Source organism: Notothenia rossii, assembly GCF_949606895.1.
Source record: "Notothenia rossii genome assembly, chromosome: 5".
In the NCBI taxonomy this organism is placed as follows: Eukaryota; Metazoa; Chordata; class Actinopteri; order Perciformes; family Nototheniidae; genus Notothenia; species Notothenia rossii.
Genome location: NC_136903.1, coordinates 70,673,939 through 70,697,339, shown reverse-complemented (window position 1 = coordinate 70,697,339; position 23,401 = coordinate 70,673,939). Strand labels below are relative to the sequence as shown.

Sequence of the window (23,401 nt, the reverse complement as noted above, 5' to 3'; positions counted from 1 at the left end):
AAACACAGTGTACAGCAGGGGGCGTGGCCTGTTGCTCACTCACTCGCCATTTTCCTCCTGTTGTTGTTAGCTTGCTAGCTAAACAAGCTAGCATCATCCACGGTAAAATAAAGTCTGGAAGAATTTACAGCTGGGTTATTGTAGCTAGTTAAACGCTACTCCTCCCCCGCCAGCATGGACGAGGAATACTACAGCGGCGGCGGCCGAGACTGGGAGGGCACGGGGGAGGCTCCCATGGTGAGACTTGTTGCTGACCAGAGAGCACAGTTACTAAGCTAACATTATCTTAGCAGCATTAGCTTCTCTGCAGCTGCACAAGCTACTGGTTTGTTGTGACAACGCCACATTACCGGTCAGCTAACACACAAGTGATGTGTAAAAATATATGACAACACAGATGCACTCATTAGATGTTCTCCATTTTTTTAGCCGGCTACAGGCTAACTAACTTTTGAAAAATGGCATCTAAAGTTGCACGTTAATTGTTGTTCAGATCATTTATCATGTTCCTTACTACATTTATACTATTGTGCGTAACCTTAAATGGTATTAGGGTTGTACAGATTAACATTTGAAAGCCTACGGTAAAAGCTTAATTCAAATCTAATTGTTGCAGCTCTACATTAAACATAGCAATTTGTAATTGTGCAAACATTTCCAAATTCACAGTTAGAATTTGTTATGTTTAATGTAGAGCTGCATCAATTATATATTATCATTAGAATAATCACCTACTATTTTTGATCTGTTATTAGTTATTTTTCATTCGAAAAGGCAGTTTTCATCCTGATTTTCCTCCAATATTTACTGCTTTTATCTTTTTAACACAACATAAAGCTGAATATATATATATAAAGACATCCCCTTGGAGTATGAGATACTGGGATGGAGATTTTTCACTATTTTCTGACGTTTTAGAGTGCAAACGATTTATAAAGTAAATCCATGTCAGATTCATCGATAATGAAAATATTGTTCAGTTGCTGCCTCTGTTTAATGTTGCACCTGCACATTGAACAGTAAAAGATAAAGAACAACATGAAGCACCCCATAATTGTTGACAATCCCTTTTTGTTTGTGGACGTTAAGTAAACGTTCACCCTGTCAATACATAATGTATAACGTTTTTTTATGCGGCACTAATCAAACTTCCTCTGACATCTCAATATTGTTACCGATTTAAATGTTTCTGTAAGCACAAGAGCCAATATTGAAGCATAAACTCATGTATCGATTTTAATTTGTGAAGGAATATGTGGAAGGGGAAAATGATGGGAAAATCCAGGAAGATTGCCTGCAGAATTTCTCCAGTAGGGATTACATCATGGAGCCTGCCGTCTTCAACACGCTCAAAACGTAAGCACCGTTGCACATATTATATAGTGTTTTTCTTCTATCAAGTTTGATTCTTGATTTTTTTTAAATGCTTTAAATATTCAATTTTTTTCTACTTTCTTTTTTCATTTAAAGCTCAAATACTGAGGCTTCCTGGCTGTATAAACCAGATTCTAACCTACCTCAAAACACCTTTTAAACTGAAAACGAGAACCCAAAATAACTGAACATTGCACAGGAGTACTTCTGTGTTGGCCAATGTAAGATCAAACGACAACCCTAAAGACCCACTGAGACTATAACGATTGAAATCATATTCTTTTCAGATATTTCCAGTCCGGAGGCTCTCCAGAACACGTCATCGCGCTTCTCTCTGAAAACTACTCTGCTGTGGCTCAGACCGTCAACCTGCTGGCAGAGTGGCTCATCCAGATGGGTAGGTGTCAGGCTACATGGTCCTGCAGAGTCTTCTGGGAAATAACTTCCTCCTCTGATTGTTACTTTCTTTGTCAATGATTGCCATTCATTAATATGTCATTCCTTTATTTTGACTGCAGGTGTAGAGCCAGCTCAGGTCCAAGAGCGAGTAGAAAATCACCTCAAGAGTCTCCTGATAAAACACTTTGACCCCCAGAAAGCTGATTCTATTTTCACTGTCGAGGGAGAGGTGAGATTTCTCAAGTGATCACACATCCTGAAGATGTTGTGTGCAAAGTGTTTCCTAATTTGTTCTTGTGTATTTGCATCAAAATATTGTCACTTGTGTTCTGTTCTGTTTTTTGTTTGTTTGCTGTATTTATCACATCTTAACATCTAGGTTGTAAATAAGCATTTTTTGCAAACTCCGACATGTTTACATCTGGTATTTTTATACACTTAGTAATTAACATGCTCTGTTGCTAACACATAGATAAACAGTACATATCAGTTCAGCTTTAATGAACCAAACCAATCCACTGTGTTGTGTTCCAGACCCCTGCTTGGCTGGAGCAGATGATAGCTCACACCACGTGGAGAGATCTGTTCTATAAGCTGGCAGAGGCTCACCCTGACTGCCTGATGCTTAACTTCACTGTCAAGGTACGACCATATGAGGGGTAATACTTTGAGTATCACTGAAGCAGTTTCTGGCCCTGTTGCTTTTGTTGCTTTTCCTCATCAGATAAATGGAAATTAATGTTTGGTGCCAAAAATGTGTGGATCATTTAATTAAATCTTCCAGAATTATGCTTAATCTAAAGTTTTGCTCAACATATTATCACCATAAATGTTTTTGAAAAATATACAAATGGAAGATTTGTATGCTTGCAGCTTTAGATGAATACTGGTAAATGATGTTGTCCTTCTGCTGATTAAACTATAGTTGAATGAATAAATACAATGACTTGATATTTCAACGCTATAAAGACTCAATATGTTCAGCTGCTAAAGTCACTGTGTCGTTGCCTCTTATTAATGTTGGACCATTGTTTGTTTTGTTATTTTTTACATTCTTATGCCTAAAAACACTTTTCAGAAGCATCAGTATGTGACATGATGTGTTTGTGTTTAGCTCATCTCAGACGCAGGCTATCAGGGTGAGATCACCAGTGTGTCCACAGCCTGCCAGCAGCTGGAGGTTTTCTCCCGGGTGTTGAGGACATCTTTGGCCACGCTGATGGACGGAGGAGAAGAAAACCTGGAGAAGAACCTGCCAGAATTTGCTGTGAGGCTGCTAAGTCTAATCTCCTCTGTTTGCTGCTTGTGATGGTCTTTGCTGAGTTTCTCCCTCCTCTCTCCTGCAGAAGATGGTTTGTCACGGCGAACACACCTACCTGTTCGCCCAGGCCATGATGTCCATCCTCTCTCAGGAGGAGCAGGGCGGGTCAGCTATTCGTAGGATCGGACAGGAGGTGCAGAAGTCGGCACATGAGCGGTAACTTCAACTGTTTTCTATTGTTTCAGGGTAACAATGTTTTCCTCTCAAATCTGGAAACTTATTCTAAGTTTGTGTTTATGTTACAGAGGTCACGATGCCAGTCAGATAACCCTCGCGCTCGGCACAGCGGCAGCCTACCCTCGGGCCTGCCAGGCGCTGGGGGCCATGCTGTCTAAAGGAGCCCTGAACCCTGCAGATATCACCGTTCTGTTCAAGATGTTCAGCAGCATGGACCCGCCTCCTGTGGAGCTGGTGAGGACGGAGTTTGTTTTTACCCTAACTGTTTCCTCTACATGCTCTTTAAGGGGCTGACATGTTTATTCTTCCTCGTCTATAGATCAGAGTGCCTGCCTTTCTGGACCTGTTCATGCAGTCACTGTTTAAACCTGGATCAAAGATCAACCAAGACCACAAACACAAATACATCCACATCCTGGCCTACGCTGCCAGTGTGGTGGAAACGTGGAAAAAGGTACAGAGAACAGCTGCTGATGTGTCTGTGTTGTTAGAGCTTGTTGAACTACGTTCGGACTGAAGGCTAAAGTGGCTTTTGTATAATTAAATCAGATCCGTTCTATCATGTCATCTATTGATAACAAATTCAATCTGATCTTTACACGTTTATATGAGTTCCTAATAATAAGATCCAGGTTTTCTTTTTTTGCAATGCAACCTCAGTTTGAGCATGTAACTTTCACATCACTCTGGATCCACGTCAGTTACAATGCTGCACTTGTGGGAGTCTTGTGGAGAGGAACTGACACGTAGTATAAAAAAGTAAAGCGGTCTCCATGTTTATCTTTGAGATAAACATGCATGTTCTCTATCTTTATTTTAGATTTGTTTTGAACATGCTGCTTAGTTCAGGGCTGTGACCACTTTACAGTGGAATCTGATATTGGTCACATTTGAAAAAAATTGTCAACAGAGAAACAACCGTTTCTTGCTTTCTTTAGATTAACTGGCTAAGGTTGTTCATCGTAAGTTACTTATTTCCTTTAAAAAGTCTCATCTATTTTCTTTTTGAACATTCTGTTTAACTACAGAACAAACGAGTGAACATCAATAAAGATGAGCTGAAGTCGTCTTCTAAAGCCATCGAGACCGTGCACAACCTGTGCTGCAACGAGAACAAAGGAGCCACGGAGCTGGTGGCTGAACTGGGCACGCTGTACCAGTGCATCCGGTGAGAAGACCACGGAAACCCTGCAACGTGTTATTATTGTAGAAGAGGGAGGGAGGGGTTGTATAAGAGACGAAACACACTTATAATGATCGCTTTGGGGGAAGAAATATTTATAAAAGGAGAATTTCAGTAGTTGGGTAAATAAATGAAAGATTGAAGTTCACAAGGGACTGAATGAGAACAAATGTAAGATGTTTGTGATAATCCCCCAGATATTATGAAAGGATTTGGTTCCTCATCGCAACAGGCTTAGTATAATAACAAAAAAATCTGATATGAGTTTTGGTCCCATTTCCAAAACTGTCTCTATTTAAATACTTGAGTATAAACATGTTACTTGTAAAACCAGTTTTCTATCTTTTGAAAAATGAGACGGCTGGGCAGGAAGTTCGCCTAAAAAAAAAAAAAACAGTATGATTTAAATCAGGGAACTAAGATCAAGCATTCAGTGACAGCTTTTACCCCAGCTTCTAGATGCTTATCACTACAGAAGTGTTTTCATTTGTATAAAAAATGTATTAATACATATTGGCCTTCTCACTTCTTGTTTATGTGTTCAGGTTTCCAGTGGTTGCTATGGGGGTTTTGAAATGGGTGGACTGGACGGTGTCCGAGCCGCGGTACTTCCAGCTGCAGACAGACCACACTCCAGTGCATTTAGCCTTACTGGACGAGGTACAGCATCACTACCATACACACACCTAAACATGTTATCTTTCAGTAAGCAGCTAAATGAATGCTTCCTCCACACAGATCTGCACGTGTCACCAGCTGCTGCACCCGCAGGTCCTCCAGCTGCTCATCAAGCTCTTTGAGACGGAGCACTCTCAGCTGGACGTCATGGAGCAGGTCAGTTAGTGTTACTGCAACGGTGATGAAGTAAACCAAAACTAAACCAAGCAGTGAAAACATATTATCATAAAACAATGTCCTTTTAGTGAAACTTCCCGTATTGTGTCTATATGCTATATCACAACAGAAAATAGGAGACAGCATGACTTTCTGGTAAATCACTATAAATCACAGTAATCCAAAAATACTTTACATTCCAAGAGATGCTGCAATCTCTTCACTATTAATCTCTATTTTGTTTTGGGGTTGTCAGTGCTTCTTACTGCAGTATGTTGTAACTGTGAATGTCCCCCCCCCCCAGCTGGAGTTGAAGAAGACACTGCTGGACCGAATGGTTCACCTGCTGAGTCGTGGCTACGTGCTGCCTGTGGTGGGTTACATCCGCAAATGTCTGGAGAAGCTCAACACGGACATCTCCCTCATTAGATATTTTGTCACCGAGGTAACGACTGCTTCTGATCTCCATTAGTGTCTTTAAATGAAACGTTTGCACCATTTTAAAGAATCTTTGCGTTCAAACAAACCAACGGATGGTACTGAAATGTTTCTCTCTGCAGGTGCTGGATGTGATCGCGCCTCCCTACACGTCAGACTTCGTTCAGCTCTTCCTGCCCATCCTGGAGAACGACAGCATCGCAGGGACAATCCGCATCGAGGGGGAGCACGACCCCGTGGCAGAGTTCATATGTAAGTGACCTGCTAACATTTTAACTCAAGGATAATCTGATGAAGTGAGGACGCCATGGTCAACAAACAAGAGCTTTGCACGTACTCAAAAATAAGGTGGTGGTTTTCACACAAACGGTAAAGACTGGGAAAATAACATGTTTTTAAATGTGTTAACTTATTACTGTATAAGCAAAGATATGTTCATGAATATAATGTAAACTCCCTGTTTTTCAGCTCATTGCAAATCAAACTTCATCATGATAAACTGATGGGGAGAGGACACTGGAGCAGAAAGACCAAACGGGGAGACGATCTGTTTTCACCTAACGCTCTGCTGGAGGTTGAAGCACAAAGCTCAGAGACTGACTGTTCAGTGTTTCCAGGAGAACGATTTCTTTTTTATCGGGGCAACAACCAGGAAAATGGCACTGAGCTGATGGAGAACAGACCGGTCGAAGGAGAAGCCTCTGAAGATGCAGCTAAACATTTTCTTTCACCTGTATATTTGATTTTTCTATATTTTATGTTGCCTCAAGTAGTTTTAAAATAAAAACTTAAATATGTACTTTCTTTCATTACTTTTTTCTTCAGTCTTATAATTAACGTAACATTTGGAAACCCATAAGTAGAGCTGAAGACAGACAAGAGTAATAGTTGCACAGCAGTAAAACCTTTGGTATGGATTATGGCTCCACACGTTAAGAGGACAAATAAAGACAGTTAATGACATCTATGCAGTAAACTGTGTAATCAGTCACCACAGGACATATTTTACAGACATGTTTGAATCGGGTAAAGAGAGGAACATCAGCTTAAAAGTTGTGTTTTATTGGCAGTTTAAAAAAAAAAAAAAAACTTTTCCTTTTTTTTATATGTTTAGATTGTGTGAAAAGAAAATGATATCAACATCTTAACTGCCAGTGCATGTAAGGCACACTTTAAAACACCACACACTAAAAACATTCATTGTTGGAGCAGTGCAGGACAAATGATAAGCTGTGTTCTTTGGCTGAGTCAGCTTGCATTATCTTATCTAAAAAAAAAACCCGAAGAATGTCTTGCATCTTTCCCCTCTCTAATATGGCTTTTCAGCAGGCTGAGCATGAATTTAGCAGAAATTAGCAATGCTGTGTTTCAGCCCTTCTGATAAATGTATATTTGTAATCACTATCTGTGGTACGTTGATTCAAGCAGGTCTGAGATCCAGCTGGAAGACCATGGCACTGAACTTTGATCCTCTGATAACAAGTGTAGAAAATAGACCTCGTGGAAAAAAATCTGAACATATTCCCTTTTCAACTTTTACACATAAAAGCCATCCCTCTACCAGAAACAGGAAGATGTGTGAAGTGACGCTGGTTCATCTACAGATATCCCTTGGGGACCACTGGGTCTCCGTACATGCAGTCCTCCTCCAGCGCCAGGTTGTAGGTGCTTCCACTTCCTCCCTTGTAGGCGCTGGTCACGATCCTGAGCCAGCCCTTCTCCCCCTGTGGAGAGGGGGGGGGGGGGGGGGGTGAAACAGACACAATTTTGGATTATTGGTCAATCATCATTATACTTTTTCAAGTAAAAATGCTTAAGATTTTTTGCTTGTCAATTGTGAGGCTGTGCTGGTTAGTGGTAATAACTTTACCAAAAAATATGTAATTGTCTGCCACTGCGGGTCTCAGTCAAATCAATAACAAAAGAGAGAGTTTGGTGACATAGTGTGGGGCCATTTGAGTTTTTACAAATGATATATCTTTAATAAATATTAGTTTTGTTAGTTTAACAGCAATGAATTTAAAGATATCAACACAAATTTGGAAAATTACACTACAAAAAGGCCAATTTGTATTTTCTTGACATTTTATGGACAAAACAGCCGTCAGAGTTTAGCTAAAGGAAGCCCAGGATCAGGCAACATCCACACAGTCTCAATGTAGCTGATAAACTGCGCTTCCTGTTAATCTCTTAATAACTAAAACATGTTCTTTTATTTGTTCTTGAATTGACAATATTTTCAGGGTTTGAAGTGACATCCTATTGCACTGTATGAAGTTCTTCATTAGATCAACACTTACCCATGGCTCTCCCCAGGAGTTGCGTACAATCCAGTATTCCACACCGTTCTCCACCCCCCACCCTGCCACTGACACGATGTGGTTGATGGAAGGATCCTCCTGATATTCCATGTACAGACCTCCGGTGTATGCATCCAACGTGTCTGTGGCCATTATCCCACAGCTGGGGGAAACAAACAGAGCAGATTTAAATATAAAAACAGAAAGATGTTGAAATACTGCACAACGAAACCAAGCACACAAAAAAAAGGATGAGGCCAACGCCATAATGTTTACCAAATGTTACGACCCTGGGTCGTTATTTCATTTGTGTGTAGATATGTTTCCCTCCTGTGTGTGAGTGTGTGTGAGTGAGTGAGCAAGCAGGTGGTGCCCGTTAGCTGATTGGCTACCTTCGACCTGCTGATTGGTCCACCTGAAGAAGAGGGGAGCATTTAAGCTGCAGCCATGCAGTTCCTCTGTTGCTCGCAACTTCTCCTAATCCGCATGTGTTGAAATCGCTGTCCTGTTGTGCACCCACACTTTACCGTATACCGGTCCTTCTCTTCTGCTGTGGGACCGTAGGAAGAAAAGCTGCTAAACCTTTCTTTGTAGACACGATTTATTTTCTCAGGAGTGCAAAACCCTTTTTCTTTTGGATTATTCGTTTTCTCCTGTTTTACGTTAGAGTAGGTAAGAAGCCTGTACGTTTATTCTTCTCATTTGTTAGGTAAGATATTTGTGTTAAAGCCTTAAAGGTTCATTCGTTTTGTGGTTTTGTTACTCCTGTTTGTTATATTTGTAAAAAGACTTTCAGCATGTTTTTGTGAAAGTATTTTTGGATTCTGATTTGATATTAAATTACCAAACGCTTTCTCTGCCTTGGTGTCCATGTTCTTGGGAGTGGGAAAAGTGGGGAGAGTGCAACTTTGTGCTGTGCCTAGGTTCGCCTGGGCGCAACATAATTGGGGGCTCGTCCGTCCGGTCCTTCCGTTCTTCTCGTCGTGTCGGGTAAGCATTGCTATCTATTTTTTTTTTCCTTGTACATTCTGGGCGTAACACAAAATGAAACGTTTCAAACCTGACGGGTCCTCTGGCGTAGATCTCGGCCATCATCTTCTCCCTCCCGCTGACAGCTCCAAAATCGTCCACTTTCCACAGGGTGTAGTTCTTCACAATGTTGCACACTCCAAAGGTGGTGCAGGTGCCACACTCATTGAAGGGTTTGCACGCTATAGAAAGAAACACAGAACATGTTACAGCTCAGACTTTGGAGGTTAGTGTTGTCAACATTACTCTGTGCACCAAAAGACAATTGAGAATCACCCTCATTGGCCCAGAAAGTGTCTTAATATGGAATTACTAATGTAATAGGCTGCTTTTAGACATAATGATTTGGTAATATTCATATTGACTTTGAATACTTACATTTTAAGAGAAACAGTGTCTAATTTATTAAAATATAAAGTTATTTACTCTGGTCTTTAGCTTGGTAGTTGTTGCAGGTCTCATCTGGGATGCCATGTTTGTTCGCATACTCCCACACTCCACTGTGGTCTCCTCCGTGGCAGCTGCCGGCGTCCCCACAGTCCACCACATTCTGGACTGAGAGATAAGCAGAGGGCCACACTCCTTTCCTCTTGATGTTAATACGATCTGGTGGCACAGCAAACACAGAGAAATGAGAATTACTGAAAACCAGAGCAGTTTCTGTTAATCATTTCTGTGCAAAGAGGAAGTGGCACTCCGATGCTATATTCCGATGTGTCTGAAGAGTCATGTGAGGAGCTGCTATTTTACACCTGCTACAACCCAAAATAATTGAGCCCCTGATCCGAAAAGCTATTTGATTTGTACCTGCCATGGCGCTTGTGCTGCCATGGGCCCAGCAGGAGCCGCAGTACTGGGGGATGTGCTGGTTGCGGGTCGTGCTCACAAAGTTGGTGCCACTGATGTTCCTCCAGTCCCAGGATTTTGGCAGTTCAGAAATGTTTAAATACTCATGAGGACGAGGAGCAGTCCTGTGAATAGAAAAGTGGTTAGATACATTAGATCTGTAGCAGCAACACACATTTAGGACTGCAAATAAGATTAATATTTGTACTAATCTACAGATTATTATTATCACAATTAATTGTTTGGTGGATGATATTCAAAAATACAATTCCAAAACAGTTGTCTAATGTCCAAGGTGGTGTCATTTTAAATCTGCAATTTTGGGATTTATTTTTATTTTTACTTTGGCTATTTCCTGGCGCATATTGACATAACATGATGTCTGGAATAATGGAACTGATTTGTACGGAAGAGGACTAGGACCACATGATTTATTTTTAGGATGTGACCAAAAGTTGTTTAAAAAAATGTCAGTTCTGAAAACAGTCAGAATTCTGAGCTTGAATACAGAAATCATTTTTGTTTTACTTTTGGTCATATCCCAAATCATTTCTCATGTGACCCTAATCCTCTTCCGTATATTTGTGCCATTTGACCTTGCATTTCCTCCTTAAGATTGAGAATGATACTGCTTTGGTTGAACTGCAGGGAAGGGAGCATGCTAACTTCCTCAACCTGTGATTCAGTATAACTCGTGATTTGCCGAAAATGAAAGTCACTTACAATCATTTTTTGATTTCGTTTAATTGTACTTGCAAGTAATGATACTTAGAGAAAAACAAGAATGATAGTAAACAAAAACTACCCATTTGAATCGAAATAACTCTCCAGCTACTTTTGTTTATTTCCCTACACCCAAGTATTTGCATGACATAACGTTAGATAAAGAGTCCCTCTGCAGGGGCTTGTTGACATGAAGTTCCCTTATCTTTATGAAGCAACTAACAGCTATTTCTAGCAAACGTTAGCTAGCCAGCTACATACATTACCGTGTAACACCCCTACATAACCCCTAACTAACTTGTTATAAATATGTCTTAGTTTGAACTCACTTCAGCCCGAAGTCGTGTTTCCTCGGGGAGCGGACATAACACGGCTGCTTCTGGTTGAAAAACACTCCGGCGCTCACACAGGACAAAACGACCGAAAACAGGAGGACTAAACCGGTCAGAGCCATATTTACACCGAGCAGCGGCCGGCGGTCGTTAAGCTTCTGTTACCGGGGAGAGGAGGCTTTCAGATGTCGCTAGTAGAGACCGAAGCCGGTGAGTGAGTCTGTGGAGGAACTATGTGCTGATAATTCATGTGATAAACCGCTACCGAAACTGCAGTCATGTGACCAGTAAATCACATCCCACATGCTTTACGAGGAAGTTGTTTTTTTTTGTTGCAAGAAGGATCTTGTATATTACAAGAAGGGGAATTAATATAAAGATACTGCTACAAAACAGTTGTACATAAACAATAAGCACTAGAAAATTAGGGCAGAATTATATGTTGTTGAAGAAGAGTGCGAGTATATTAAATAATATTAAATCAATTAAATCCAATAAGAGTTGCATCCTAATTCGCTGCATTTATTTGGTATATCCTTATTTTTGCTCCAGTTCGATTCACTGGGTCACGTGACATTGAAACAATTTAATATATTTCAATAAAAAAACTGCGGATTTTTTTAATACATTTTCATATAAAGTATAAAAGCAATAAAACACACATAAAAGGAGTGCGTCCTATTTGTCCAGTGTAGTTGTCAACGATTCCGCATTGTTATATGGAGTCATTTGGTCACATGCTATGGAAACTATTTAAATCAAGACAAAGAAATTGCTGAAAGGCAAAACCCTTTTTCTTACTTTGCAAGGCAAAAATATACTTCTGTTATGTAAAATATAGTAGACATTCAGTTTATTGCAAACTTTATGTCAGCAGTTTGAGTCAACCACTTTTATGCCCTTACTTTGTTCACACCTGTTCTTTGAAATTCACCATTATAAAGATTTGTATCCCCAACTGTAAAATGTTGAGGTCTTCAAACCAGTCATCACAAAAATACCGGCAGAAAACTCTCAGAACTAAGACTTGCACATAAAGTTGATGCCAATTGTTTGTTTTGGAGTCAATATATTTAAAAACAAATTACTAACAAAATTGACATTGACAGATGGTCTAATAAAGATAGGATTTCAGCAAAACTGAGAGGAAACTGACAAGTTATTTTGAAGAATAAACTTGAGGTGAGGAGTGCTTTAAATGTAATCTCTTAGCAAAATAAGTTTTCCTAAAAGCTTGCATGCACAATATATTTGTGTCAGCATTTAGGTGAATTTTACTTCACAAGCAGAGGTCAGCCTTTATTGAAGGAAAACATGATTGTCACATGGGTGGAAAAACCTACTTTTGCTTGAGTTTGTTGAATACTTACTTAAAGTTAACTTCTTGTTTTTGCATTTTGTGCTGACAAAGCACGTGTGAATAACTCCTCCGACACAGTTAACACTCACTCCTCAAATTGGTCTAGACTCTAGACATTACACAACCCAATTATCAGCAGGGCGAATATGAATTTCAGTGGTTACCAAAAAAGAGAAACCAAGCAATGTTTCACAAGAACATGTAAACCTTTAATTCTTGATTGTATTAAAGTATCAACACCAATGCCTACTGATGAAGTGGATAGCAAAAACAAGGTGTATGTTTTACAAGGTAAAACTTTACAGTAAAAGATGGACATTTACAAAATACTCTGCTGAAAAACAATTAAGATTTATTTATTCTTTCATGAAGATTTTATAATCAATGCAATTTTATCAAGAGCAATTGAAAAATCAAGAAGCTATAGAGCTGATCAGTGCAGCAAGTGCTAAGTAATGAGGACAAATACCAGTAAGGGCCTGCTTTTTATCATGTATTACATACACACCCAATTTACTGATGGTTTACCAAACTTTTCAGTGAATTGTCAAACAAAGGAAGTTGAATCAGTTTTTAAATGATTTAACTCTAACTGTATGGTATGTTATGTTATATGGTGTGTCATGATCAGGGTTGGTGGAGTTGGCCGCTGTTTGTTCTACACCAGTCTTCGCCTCTTGCAGTCACGCTCCATCTTGTCTTCAGACGTGTTGGTGGCTGCACCCAGAGGAGACACTTGGTTCAGCATGGAGTCATCTGAAGCCTGACCAAACAGGGCCATCAGCAAAGCAACGCCAAATCCTGTTGCACGCTCCCCCTGCAGAGACAACAGACAGACAAATCATGGTTCAGGTTTCAGCGTCTTTACTGTAAACTTACCCTGAAGTTATCTTCTTAATGGGTTAATGTGACTGAGACATCCGACCTTGTTACATTCAACGAAAATAATGAGCTGCTGATAAGAACATCTACTGCAGGCTTAACTACAGTACATGTGATGAGTCTTATTGTTTACAAGCTAAATCACAAGACCAGGACAGCGTTGGATCACTATTACAACCTTCAAGGAGGTTTGTCTGTCAGCAGGATTACAGGTAAAACATCTTGGCCCATGCTAGTAAAACAACTGGCACAGTCCAAAGAAGAACCCATTACATTACATGCATTATGTTTTGCTTTGGTTACACTCGGGTCATAAAAAGTGATAGCCCAGATAAAGTCAGTATAGTGTGTCACAAATGTCCCAGAAGCGTTTAGAAAGGCCATGAAAAAGTAATATTATAGTAGACTACACTGACTTTTGTTAAGGACCTCGCACATTGGCTAGAGGTTTTATATCAGAAGTTGGGTAAACGTGACCCTGTAGGTCTATGTGCACATCAAAATCTGGCACAGAATACCAGCAGCTCAAGTCAGACAACGTTTGAACAATATTTACAGACTCCAAAGTTACAGAGCAACATGTAAATCGGTTTGTCACTCCTGTTCTGCTGCGGTGAATGATTCAGCTTAAGAAATATCTTGTCAGGCCAGTTGAAGGCAGCAGAGAACAAGCATCCAAACAAGGTACAAAATAAATAAATCCCTAACTAATGGCCCAATATCAGCCCAGCACACCAAAGCATGGTTACTCACAGCATGGACGGGGGAGGCGATGTCCACATGGACCCAGACACCTGGCCAATCAAAGCCCAGGTGGGAGCCGATGAAAAGTCCGGCACAGGAGCTCTGGGCGTTCTCCCGGTCCTGACAAAACAAGAAAAGGAACATCATCAATACATGATTACATCAAATGAATATATGCAACTAGACACAACAATTAGTCCACCTATAGTTAGGAAACCATTTTGATAATCGATTAAACCATACATTAAGTTTTCATACCATAATTGCGGACAATACTGTTTTCAGCTGCTAAATATGGAATAATTCAAAAATAGCAATTTTTCCTGCTATAATAATCTACACTGAACCATTCTAATGGAACATTTCCAAAGATCTGCAAGATGAATTTAGGTTTGAAGGTTTTTTTGTTGCCCTTAAAGTAGAGTTTCCACCACAAAATATTCCAGAATGGCTCTGATATGGCCACAGAAAAACATTGTTGTAGGCTTTATTTGTACTAAACAAGCAGCGAAAGCCGGTAGAGAGGGTAAACAAAACTTAGCAAAAGATAAGGAGGTGAGCTTCAAAAACCTTGGAGCAAGTATGTTGTGACTTACTGCCACAGAGTTTTTCATGTCAGCCATGGCAGAGGTGAACTCGCTGAAGTGCAGCTCGGGGCAGTAGACCAGAGGGTGGGCCAAATCTCCGCTGCTGCGGCCGGCGCGCACGCATGCAACCTCCCACTTCTCACTGTTAGTCATCACCGCAGCATGGTACTTCCCTGTGGAGATCCCCTGCAGGTAAAAACAAACAAACAACAAAGCTTATTAGAAGGTCAAGTTGATTTGATGGTTTTCGTCTTTTCAGGAGCTGTGTTGGTTAACATGTTTGATATCTATTCTCCTGTTATAGGGGTTGAATCGCCTGTTCATACTTGCCATGTAAGGTTGAACAAAACTATCACCCACCTGTGCCCCAGTCAGTGTGGCCATGTCCAGAATAATATCAGCAGAGAGGTCTTTTCTGGCATACACCACTCCATCAGCCAGCACCAGCCTGCCCTCTGCATCAGTGTTATTGATCTCCACGGTCCTTGAAAATAAAAACACACTTTCCTTAAATACCAGAGCCCATATTTATTCCTGTTGATTTGTTATAGCTTGTAAAATAATATCCCTCATGGTGTAAAAGACTGATGAGTCACAAGACTAATCCGTGCAGTCATACTGTGACAGCACTTTCAAATCAAATCATGTCATTTGATACATTAGTATTAAAGAGAGTCTCACTTTCCAGAGTAGAGAGTATGGATATCATCAGGCCGTGTGGCAGTAGGTCCAACTGCATTCTCTGCGAGGCAAAACACTGCATGGAGGTTGTCTTTAAAGCCCTGGAGCAAAGAGACGATATTCTGATTAAAACAACTCAAGAGCTGCAGAGTGACAGAACAGTTGGGACAGATGATCCGAAAGCTCACCTGTTTGATAGTAGCTCTGTAAGCTCCCAAAATGGCAGCCGCTCCACCACAGTCTCTCTTCATTCCTGGCATTGAGGTCTACAAGAAAAACATTTATTTATGAGGAAAAGAGAATTTAATTTTGGATTTTAAAAAGGCTGCACTTCTAGCATTTATTGACCAGAAAAGGACCCAGCAGAGTCAGAAAAACTTATCAGAAAACCATATCCCTGCAAATTAAGTAAGCTCAAGTGTTCTATTTGCATAAGGCACTACATAAACTGGTGTATGCCAGAGCAACTATGTGCAAACAGATCACTGATACAAGAAGAAAAGCTGAACACGTTGGCGTTTCACAGTGTCTGAGGTTTGTATCACTTCTCCAGAGGAAAAACAGGATTACCTTTCCCTTGATGCTGAGTCCTCCGGTGTCGTACACGATGCCCTTGCCCACCCATGCAATGGTTTGGGTCGCACCTACTGGAGTGTGGCTCAGGACCGCCAGTGCAGGAGGATGCTCTGCTGCCTTTCCCACTCCATAGATACCTACAAGGTAGAGAGAAAGAAAACAGAGACATCTAAATGTATATTTACAACAAAAAACATTGAGATAAAAAGGCCAGATACAGTAAATCAGTTTTTCCAGATGTCAGATGTCCTGTTATAAGATGATCACAGACAATGTACCTCCAAATCCTCTGTGTTTCAGCTCTTCTCCACGAATGATCACTGGAGTTATTCCAAGCTCAGCTCCAACAGCTTTGATCTCCTGAAACAGAAATGAATGTTTGTAGCGGGGGCAGCTGAAGCTAAATAAAAATAACCATGTTGTTGTTCAAGGGTCAACATTTCCAAAAGAGATGCAGTTTACTTACATCCAAGAAGTGATCTGTATTCATCTCATTGCATGGTGTGTCCACAATACGAGCTGCCATCCGCACTCCATGAGCAGCGTCAGCGAGACACTGAAAAGAAAAAAACAAGTCTTAAGCTATGGCAGGCTGCAGTTCTAAAACATGCTATTTCTAAGTATACAGTAGTAGTCACATTTTAAGGACTTCAAAAGATTGTGTTAAAAAAAAAAGGACTATCATCAAGAAGTACCTCAAGTTGTCCGACATCCAGAGCACTGTTCTCCTCCCCGACAATCATAATCTCCACGGTGACGTGTTTCTTCTCAGCCCTGCGTGAAGAAGTGGTGCGGCGAGAGAAAATGGGGAAGGCCCTGGCGATTGCACAGGAGGACGCAAACACATCTGAACGCTCACACACCATCTGGAGAGGGAGGTGACACTCATATCAGACACAAGTCACACAAGCTGCCCTTACACTGGATGAGACGGATTCAGGTGAGGGAGTTTTAGGCCCCTTCACAAACGCACTGCAATCCTGAAATGGTCAAAACAAGGGAAAAACTGTATGCAATCAATCATCAAAACATAATCTGTCTGTGTAATGTACTGAAAAGAAAATAGAGCCACGTGTACTCTGGGCATTCATCACGAGGGAGTGGGCAGGTTGATGACCTTTCTATCATGGATGGCGTAAAGCCAAGAAGAAATCAAACATCCAAAAGTCAAGAATGTTGATTTACTTGGATGGAAACTGGAATGTCTAACTGGAGAAACAAAGAGATTTGGAAACTTGTCTCAGTAAGGGTTAAGCATTTGGTCAGACAAATTTAAGGAGCCGCATGAGACCTGGTTGTTTATGGTGACTATGTGTGCGTGGGGCCGATGTGGACCTGGTTCTCCGGAACTCATATGAGAAAACGGCTATAAAAAAGGATGGTACCCAGTAGGCCTGTCGAGATAATCATTAAATTGACTTATCGTACGATAAATAAAAATGGACTCGATAACTTTTCTGAGCTCGATAAATTGCCGTTTACATGCGTGTTTCTTTGCATAAGGATGTGACCAGCATTTTAGCCAGGAGCGCTATGGCTGCTGTCCTGACACACAGCCAGGTCAGGACACTCCGCGTGCAGCAGTGTAGCAGCCAAATGAATAATATAGAGACAAGCAGGAGACAACGTGTGACTTACTCGAGGGGTATTTTAACTTAAATGGAATTGGTTGCAAAACCTAATACCACATCTCCGGTGTGGGAATATTTAGGATTTAAGCCAAATCAACGAGGCGAACCGACGGACTTGAATGAGCCGGGCGGTGTGTTGCCTTTGTTTTAAAAAGGTAGCAACAAAAGCTAGCAATACGACCAACCTTAAACTGCACCTGAAACACAACCTACCCATTCCGTTTTCCCAGCTGGGAGCAACCACGGCAGCTGGGGAGCCCCCACCTTCCCTACAGTTTCAAAGATGCATTTGCCCGACAATGCAAACATGTTGGTGTTCCTTGCTCTAAATCTTTGAAATACTGTGCAGATTTGGATATGGCCTGTTGAGGCATCTGGGTCTTTGTATGGACAGTGGACTGTACACTTGACTGTACACTTGACTGTTGTTTTAAGGAGGGTTTTTTTGCTTGTGACACAATGTGTGCTCCTCTGCTCTATCGAAATCAGTCGCATTGACCCGAAGACACATTTTGAGTTGTATACACTGTTGGAAAGAGGATATTCCAAGCTTTATGATGACATCAGGATTGTTTTTGTACTCCAAATATTAAGCGAAATATGTCACATTATATAATGACTGTCACCGAGTCATCATTTTGAGAAAAAGACCTTCAAAGTTTTCTCTTCTCTGGAATCCATCGATCTGATTGATTATTAGCGGAGCAAATGATCAAAATACTACAGAGGGAAGATATTTCCGTTTGGATTACTGGTCTGGGAGAAGCTTGCGAGTGTGTGTGTGTGTTTGTGTAATTTTGCGTTTATGTGTATTGCGTTTGTTTCCCGGAGAAAACCCTCACGAGAAAACCCTCACGAGAAACACCGGCTGTTGTTATGCCTGCTGTGACGTAAAGTTACTCCGTTCTCCGCTTGTAATTATGCCGTTACAAGCTTCAAAGTTGTATTTATCATCTGAATTTGCCGAAACAAGTTTAATATTCTGAAAGCCAAGACTTTGTTTATTTGAAATCAGATGAAAACAAACTGTAACGGACCCTGCCATGTTATTTATGATTACTCTATGCTTACATTCATAATGTCAGCCGGAGGGAGGGGGGGCGGCGCTGCGGAAGAGCAGATTGCCTGTCATCTTCCCTTTACAAGCTTAAAGAATGTATTTACCTTGTGAGTTTGGAAATAAAAGTTTAGTATTCTGAAAGACAAGACTTTGTTTGTTTAAAATCAAACAAAACACCCGAATCCCGAAAAAATAGTTTTTTACGCAAATCCACATTTATTTTGAAATGAGCCGTTGCGACTTCCGACTGATTTCAATAGAGTGGGTCACATATTTATTTATATATATTAGGTCTGTCAGTCGATTAAAATATTTAATCGCATGATTGTCCATAGTTAATTGCGTGCGTGCGTGCGTGCGATGGATCGTTGGAGCTATGTGCAACTCAAGGCATATGCTCGAACGGGAGCTGCCTGGACGCTGCAATCATGTTGCACTATCCGTGCTGAGTGTGCTGACTTTTCGTACAATGTCCCTCTGTCTGGCTGCCTGCATAAAGTCAAGTGATCGGCGCAGTTGTGGCGAAATGTCGCTCCTCTGTTTTCCAGCCTGAGTCTATTTAATTGATTGTTTTGGTTGTGTGTGATTTTAATTAATTTGTTATAATTAAATGTATTTATTTTATAAGGATAAGGAAAGGATGTACTTGAATTATTATTATATATTATCATTATGTCAGTGGTCTAAAATGGTCTTACACTGGTGCAGACAATATTATTCGTTTATCGCAATAATTTCCAGGAAAATGTATCGTCCAACAAAATGAATTATCGTGACAGGCCTAGCACCCAGTTGATCCAGCCTAAAGTCCTCCCTGACGTCTTGGGTGAGCTGAGAAAAGGAAAACAAACCCTCATCCTATAAGGTTACAGGCAAGAACAAATACAATTCCTTAGATACTGACCACAATACAGCGGTTGTTTCCTCCAGGCAGGCTGGAGCGAACCAGGCGGGACACAAAGTTGGCAGAGGACTGGCTGTTGTGCCTGCTGACACGTGGAGGCAGGGCAGCCACCGCAGCATGATTCAGGTACAGAGGGCAGCTGTCCGTGGGGTTCGGGGTCAAACCACTGAGAGCCGCCTGCCAGATCTGAGAAAAGAGACAGTGGAGCAGAAATACATTAGTTGACTAAAGGATTGTTTCAGAGTAAACTTAAACTTGAAAAGGCAAATATGGACCACTAATATAGAAAAGAAAGAGATAAGTAGAACATTGTATTAGTCATTCATGGCTTTCTTTTGGCTTTGGACAAATGTTTGGGGCAATTAAACATTTTTTGTGGAATAAACAGCGCATCTAAAAATAACTGGCACACTGATTTATATTTAAAAATAATATATAAAAAAAAATAAAAAATAGTACCATTCGTTATAAACCATGTGAGGCTGTGGTCATAATCAGTGTGTCGAAGTGTGTGTATGTGCAGCTTGGAGGGTCTGAAGACTCATCACTTCAATATTAGGGAGAACGGTTAATTTGATCAAAAACATAATAATAATAATAATAATAATAATAATAATAATAGAAGATGAGTTTTAAAACCGACAGGCTTCAAAGAGTCCAGCCTGTGTCACAATTGCCAGCTTAAGTATGGCATAGCACCTCTGCCCCCCTGGAAGATCAAAAAGCAGAACTATAATGTTGGTGAATCATTGTCAGAGGAAATTGAGAAGAACAGACACTCTCTTTAGACTTTATAGACTGGCTGTCACCTTTGAACAATTACCTTTGGAGGACTTTGCACAGGGTCTAGACCTGTCAGTGCCACCCAAAACAAGCGTTAACTCATTGTACATTTGTTGATGGAGTTGTTCTTTACCTGAGTACATTTCTTAACATGTAATGCTACTTTTTACTTATACGCCACTATGTTTTAGATGCAAATATGAAATAATTTCAATTATTTTATACCTGTTTACAAGTTGCTTGGTACATTTTGATTATTTATTAATATAAATGCATCATTAGGCATTAATGTTAGGCTACCAAGCAGTATACAAAGTAATTAAAATTGGTGAAGAAAATGTAGGAGACTGTGCACATAAAATGTGTGCAAAAAATGTGCAATAAGAATTTGAATTCAGTAATATTATATATAAAAATATAAATCTGAAATAAACTTAACTCGAATAATATTACAATCTGAAACCAGATTTACAAGATAATAAGTAGCCTACTTACTTTCGGTTCTCCAAATACATTTTGATCCTTCCACTTTTGCAGAGTGTGTAATAATAATAATAATAATAATAATAATAGAAGATGAGTTTTAAAACCGACAGGCTTCAAAGAGTCCAGCCTGTGTCACAATTGCCAGCTTAAGTATGGCATAGCACTTCTGCCCCCCTGGAAGATCAAAAAGCAGAACTATAATGTTGGTGAATCATTGTCAGAGGAAATTGAGAAGAACAGACACTCTCTTTAGACTTTATAGACTGGCTGTCACCTTTGAACAATTACCTTTGGAGGACTTTGCACAGGGTCTAGACCTGTCAGTGCCACCCAAAACAAGCGTTAACTCATTGTACATTTGTTGATGTAGTTGTTCTTTACCTGAGTACATTTCTTAACATGTAATGCTACTTTTTACTTATACGCCACTATGTTTTAGATGCAAATATGAAATAATTTCAATTATTTTATACCCGTTTACAAGTTGCTTGGTACATTTTGATTATTTATTATTTATTTATATAAATGCATCATTAGGCATTAATGTTAGGCTACCAAGCAGTATACAAAGTAATTAAAATTGGTGAAGAAAATGTAGGAGACTGCACATAAAATGTGTGCAAAAAATGTGCAACAAGAATTTGAATTCAGTAATATTTTATATAAAAATATAAATCTGAAATAAACTTAACTAGAATAATATTACAATCTGAAACCAGATTTACAAGATAATAAGTAGCCTACTTACTTTCGGTTCTCCAAATACATTTTGATCCTTCCACTTTTGCAGAGTGTGTATGCATTTAAATGTAGTAATTGGTACTTTTAAAGTAAAATGTCTTCTTTCATCTTCCACCACTGCTTGTTGTTATATCTAATTGTCTAAATACCTGGTTCACTCGTGTTATAATACCTGGGACTAGTTAACCTAGCGTGTTGTTCACGTTACATTCATTAAACTAGATTAGCATAGCGCTAACATTAGCTGTCACCAAACCAATCTCCTTCATTGATACCTCTTTGCTAACGACCGGCTGGAGTTTCCCTTTGATTTGGCTCCAGGAGACCTTCTGCAGGTTGCTCTGCTGTCCGATGATGAGCACCGGGCGGCTCTGGGGCTCGGAGTCCCCGGCTGAAGCCTTAAACTCCAGCACCACGTTCGCCATCTTTAGTAGCTAGCTGATGGTAAAGAAGACCTGCGGTTCATTGTGCAGCGGACCGGTGACGGCGGCCGGGAGAGGACAGTTTCATTTATAGAGGCTGAGCGTTTCTGCAATCTTTATCTACCTCTACCGGCAACAAGAAGCAACTACATCAAGATATAAATGAAGCAAAACCCCTCTACAGTATTAGAATCAAGAATCTGGTTTATTGCCACAGTTTCTCACATAGCCTACATGGAATTTGATTCAGTGTCTTGGTGCATTACTACCTGAATGTGTACTTCTGTAAATTGTGATCATTTTGTATTTAAAAAATACTATGTGCATGCCTTTTTTTAATATAGTGTTTTATTTTCTTCGTCTCTATACTTTGCTCTTACAACGTAAATGTCCCTTTTGTGGGACGAATGAAGGAATTCCGATTCTGATAACATAAACAAAGTAAGATAATTTAAAAATGGAATAACAATGACAAATAATGGATTCAAGCAAGAAATGTAATTTTCCAAAAACTACTGTACAAATATGTACAGGTAAGATTAACATAACAAAAGAAAATACAATTTAAAAAAAAGGATACATTAATTTGAACAGTATTAAAAGTTGAATTAAAGGTTCAGGAGCTGTGCACTATCAAACTTCATTGTGAAGAAACTTGCAAAGGTCCAAAGCACAAACTTAATTTTTGCAGGACTACGTTCCGCTGTAAAGAATCTGATGTTTTCATGTATTATTTATTTGTATTGCAAGTTAAGAACTAAACCAGTTTTGTTTACCAGATGAATTTAGAATCTACCGGTACTCTGATTATTAGTTTGATCTTAGCCATAGTCATATGTAAAACTGGGCGTGCATTCAGAGGAATGTGGGTTTTAGGAAATATTTACACGCGTATTGATATAAAATGGCCCATGTGTAAGCCACTAATCTGTTCATCCTGCAGCAAAACGTTATGCTAAACACTATTAGAACCTGTCTCAATCAGACAAACTCAATTATCATATAGCTACAGTGGGGAAAAAAGTATTTAGTCAGCCACCAATTGTGCAAGTTATCCCACTTAAAAAGATGAGAGAGGCCTGTAATTTTCATCCTGGGTATACCTCAACTATGAGAGACAAAATGACAAAAAAAAAAATCCAGAAAATCACATTGTCTGATTTTTAAAGAATTTATTTGCAAATTATGGTGGAAAATAAGTATTTGGTCACCTACAAACAAACAAAATTTCTGGCTTTCACAGACCTGTAACTTCTTCTTTAAGAGCCTCATCTGTCCTCCACTTGTTAACTTTATTAATGGCACCTGTTTCAACTCGTTATCAGTATAAAAGACACCTATCCACAACCTCAAACAGTCACACTCCAAACTCCACTATGGCCAAGACCAAAGAGCTGTCAAAGGACACCAGAAACAAAATTGTAGACCTGCACCAGGCCGGGAAGACTGAATCTGCAATAGGTAAGCAGCTTGGTGTGAAGAAATCAACTGTGGCAGCAATTATTAGAAAATGGAAGACATACAAGACCACTGATAATCTCCCTCGATCTGGGGCTCCACGCAAGATCTCACCCCGTGGGGTCAAAAT

The 23,401-nt window shown here is 40.0% G+C and overlaps 3 protein-coding genes across 3 annotated transcripts; 1 reads left to right on the top strand and 2 right to left on the bottom strand.

Moving 5' to 3' along the window:
- Window positions 1–23: 23 nt before the first annotated feature.
- nelfcd (negative elongation factor complex member C/D) lies at window positions 24–6,525 on the top strand. The gene is made up of 15 exons (XM_079681586.1): window positions 24–237; window positions 1,250–1,356; window positions 1,662–1,771; window positions 1,893–2,002; window positions 2,308–2,415; window positions 2,888–3,040; window positions 3,120–3,250; window positions 3,340–3,505; window positions 3,591–3,725; window positions 4,300–4,439; window positions 5,000–5,114; window positions 5,193–5,288; window positions 5,593–5,733; window positions 5,849–5,978; window positions 6,195–6,525. The coding sequence occupies exons 1-15, from the start codon at window positions 175–177 to the stop codon at window positions 6,227–6,229; spliced, it is 1,740 nt and encodes a 579-aa protein (XP_079537712.1). The 5' UTR covers window positions 24–174; the 3' UTR covers window positions 6,230–6,525.
- A 242-nt stretch (window positions 6,526–6,767) lies between these two features.
- On the bottom strand, window positions 6,768–11,237 carry ctsz (cathepsin Z). Its single transcript, XM_079681587.1, has 6 exons — window positions 10,954–11,237; window positions 9,863–10,026; window positions 9,482–9,661; window positions 9,087–9,237; window positions 8,027–8,189; window positions 6,768–7,450 (listed from the first exon to the last, which is right to left on the bottom strand). The coding sequence occupies exons 1-6, from the start codon at window positions 11,076–11,078 to the stop codon at window positions 7,325–7,327; spliced, it is 909 nt and encodes a 302-aa protein (XP_079537713.1). The 5' UTR covers window positions 11,079–11,237; the 3' UTR covers window positions 6,768–7,324.
- A 1,266-nt stretch (window positions 11,238–12,503) lies between these two features.
- npepl1 (aminopeptidase like 1) lies at window positions 12,504–21,883 on the bottom strand. Its single transcript, XM_079680953.1, has 12 exons — window positions 21,667–21,883; window positions 19,382–19,567; window positions 16,482–16,652; window positions 16,253–16,342; window positions 16,065–16,146; window positions 15,781–15,923; window positions 15,399–15,476; window positions 15,211–15,311; window positions 14,890–15,013; window positions 14,539–14,715; window positions 13,952–14,062; window positions 12,504–13,133 (listed from the first exon to the last, which is right to left on the bottom strand). The coding sequence occupies exons 1-12, from the start codon at window positions 21,814–21,816 to the stop codon at window positions 12,975–12,977; spliced, it is 1,572 nt and encodes a 523-aa protein (XP_079537079.1). The 5' UTR covers window positions 21,817–21,883; the 3' UTR covers window positions 12,504–12,974.
- Window positions 21,884–23,401: the final 1,518 nt, after the last annotated feature.

Coding starts and splice junctions, on each gene's coding strand:
- nelfcd (XM_079681586.1), top strand. CDS start 175: ATGGACGAGGAATACTACAGCGGCGGCGGCCGAGACTGGGAGGGCACG. Junction 3,506..3,590: donor ACCCGCCTCCTGTGGAGCTG/GTGAGGACGGAG, acceptor CCTCGTCTATAG/ATCAGAGTGCCTGCCTTTCT. Junction 5,734..5,848: donor TTAGATATTTTGTCACCGAG/GTAACGACTGCT, acceptor TTCTCTCTGCAG/GTGCTGGATGTGATCGCGCC.
- ctsz (XM_079681587.1), bottom strand. CDS start 11,078: ATGGCTCTGACCGGTTTAGTCCTCCTGTTTTCGGTCGTTTTGTCCTGT. Junction 9,238..9,481: donor CTACCAAGCTAAAGACCAGA/GTAAATAACTTT, acceptor TTCTTTCTATAG/CGTGCAAACCCTTCAATGAG. Junction 8,190..9,086: donor TACGCCAGAGGACCCGTCAG/GTTTGAAACGTT, acceptor TGTTTCCCCCAG/CTGTGGGATAATGGCCACAG.
- npepl1 (XM_079680953.1), bottom strand. CDS start 21,816: ATGGCGAACGTGGTGCTGGAGTTTAAGGCTTCAGCCGGGGACTCCGAG. Junction 16,147..16,252: donor ATACAGATCACTTCTTGGAT/GTAAGTAAACTG, acceptor TTTCTGTTTCAG/GAGATCAAAGCTGTTGGAGC. Junction 15,312..15,398: donor ACAGAGCTACTATCAAACAG/GTGAGCTTTCGG, acceptor TCTTTGCTCCAG/GGCTTTAAAGACAACCTCCA.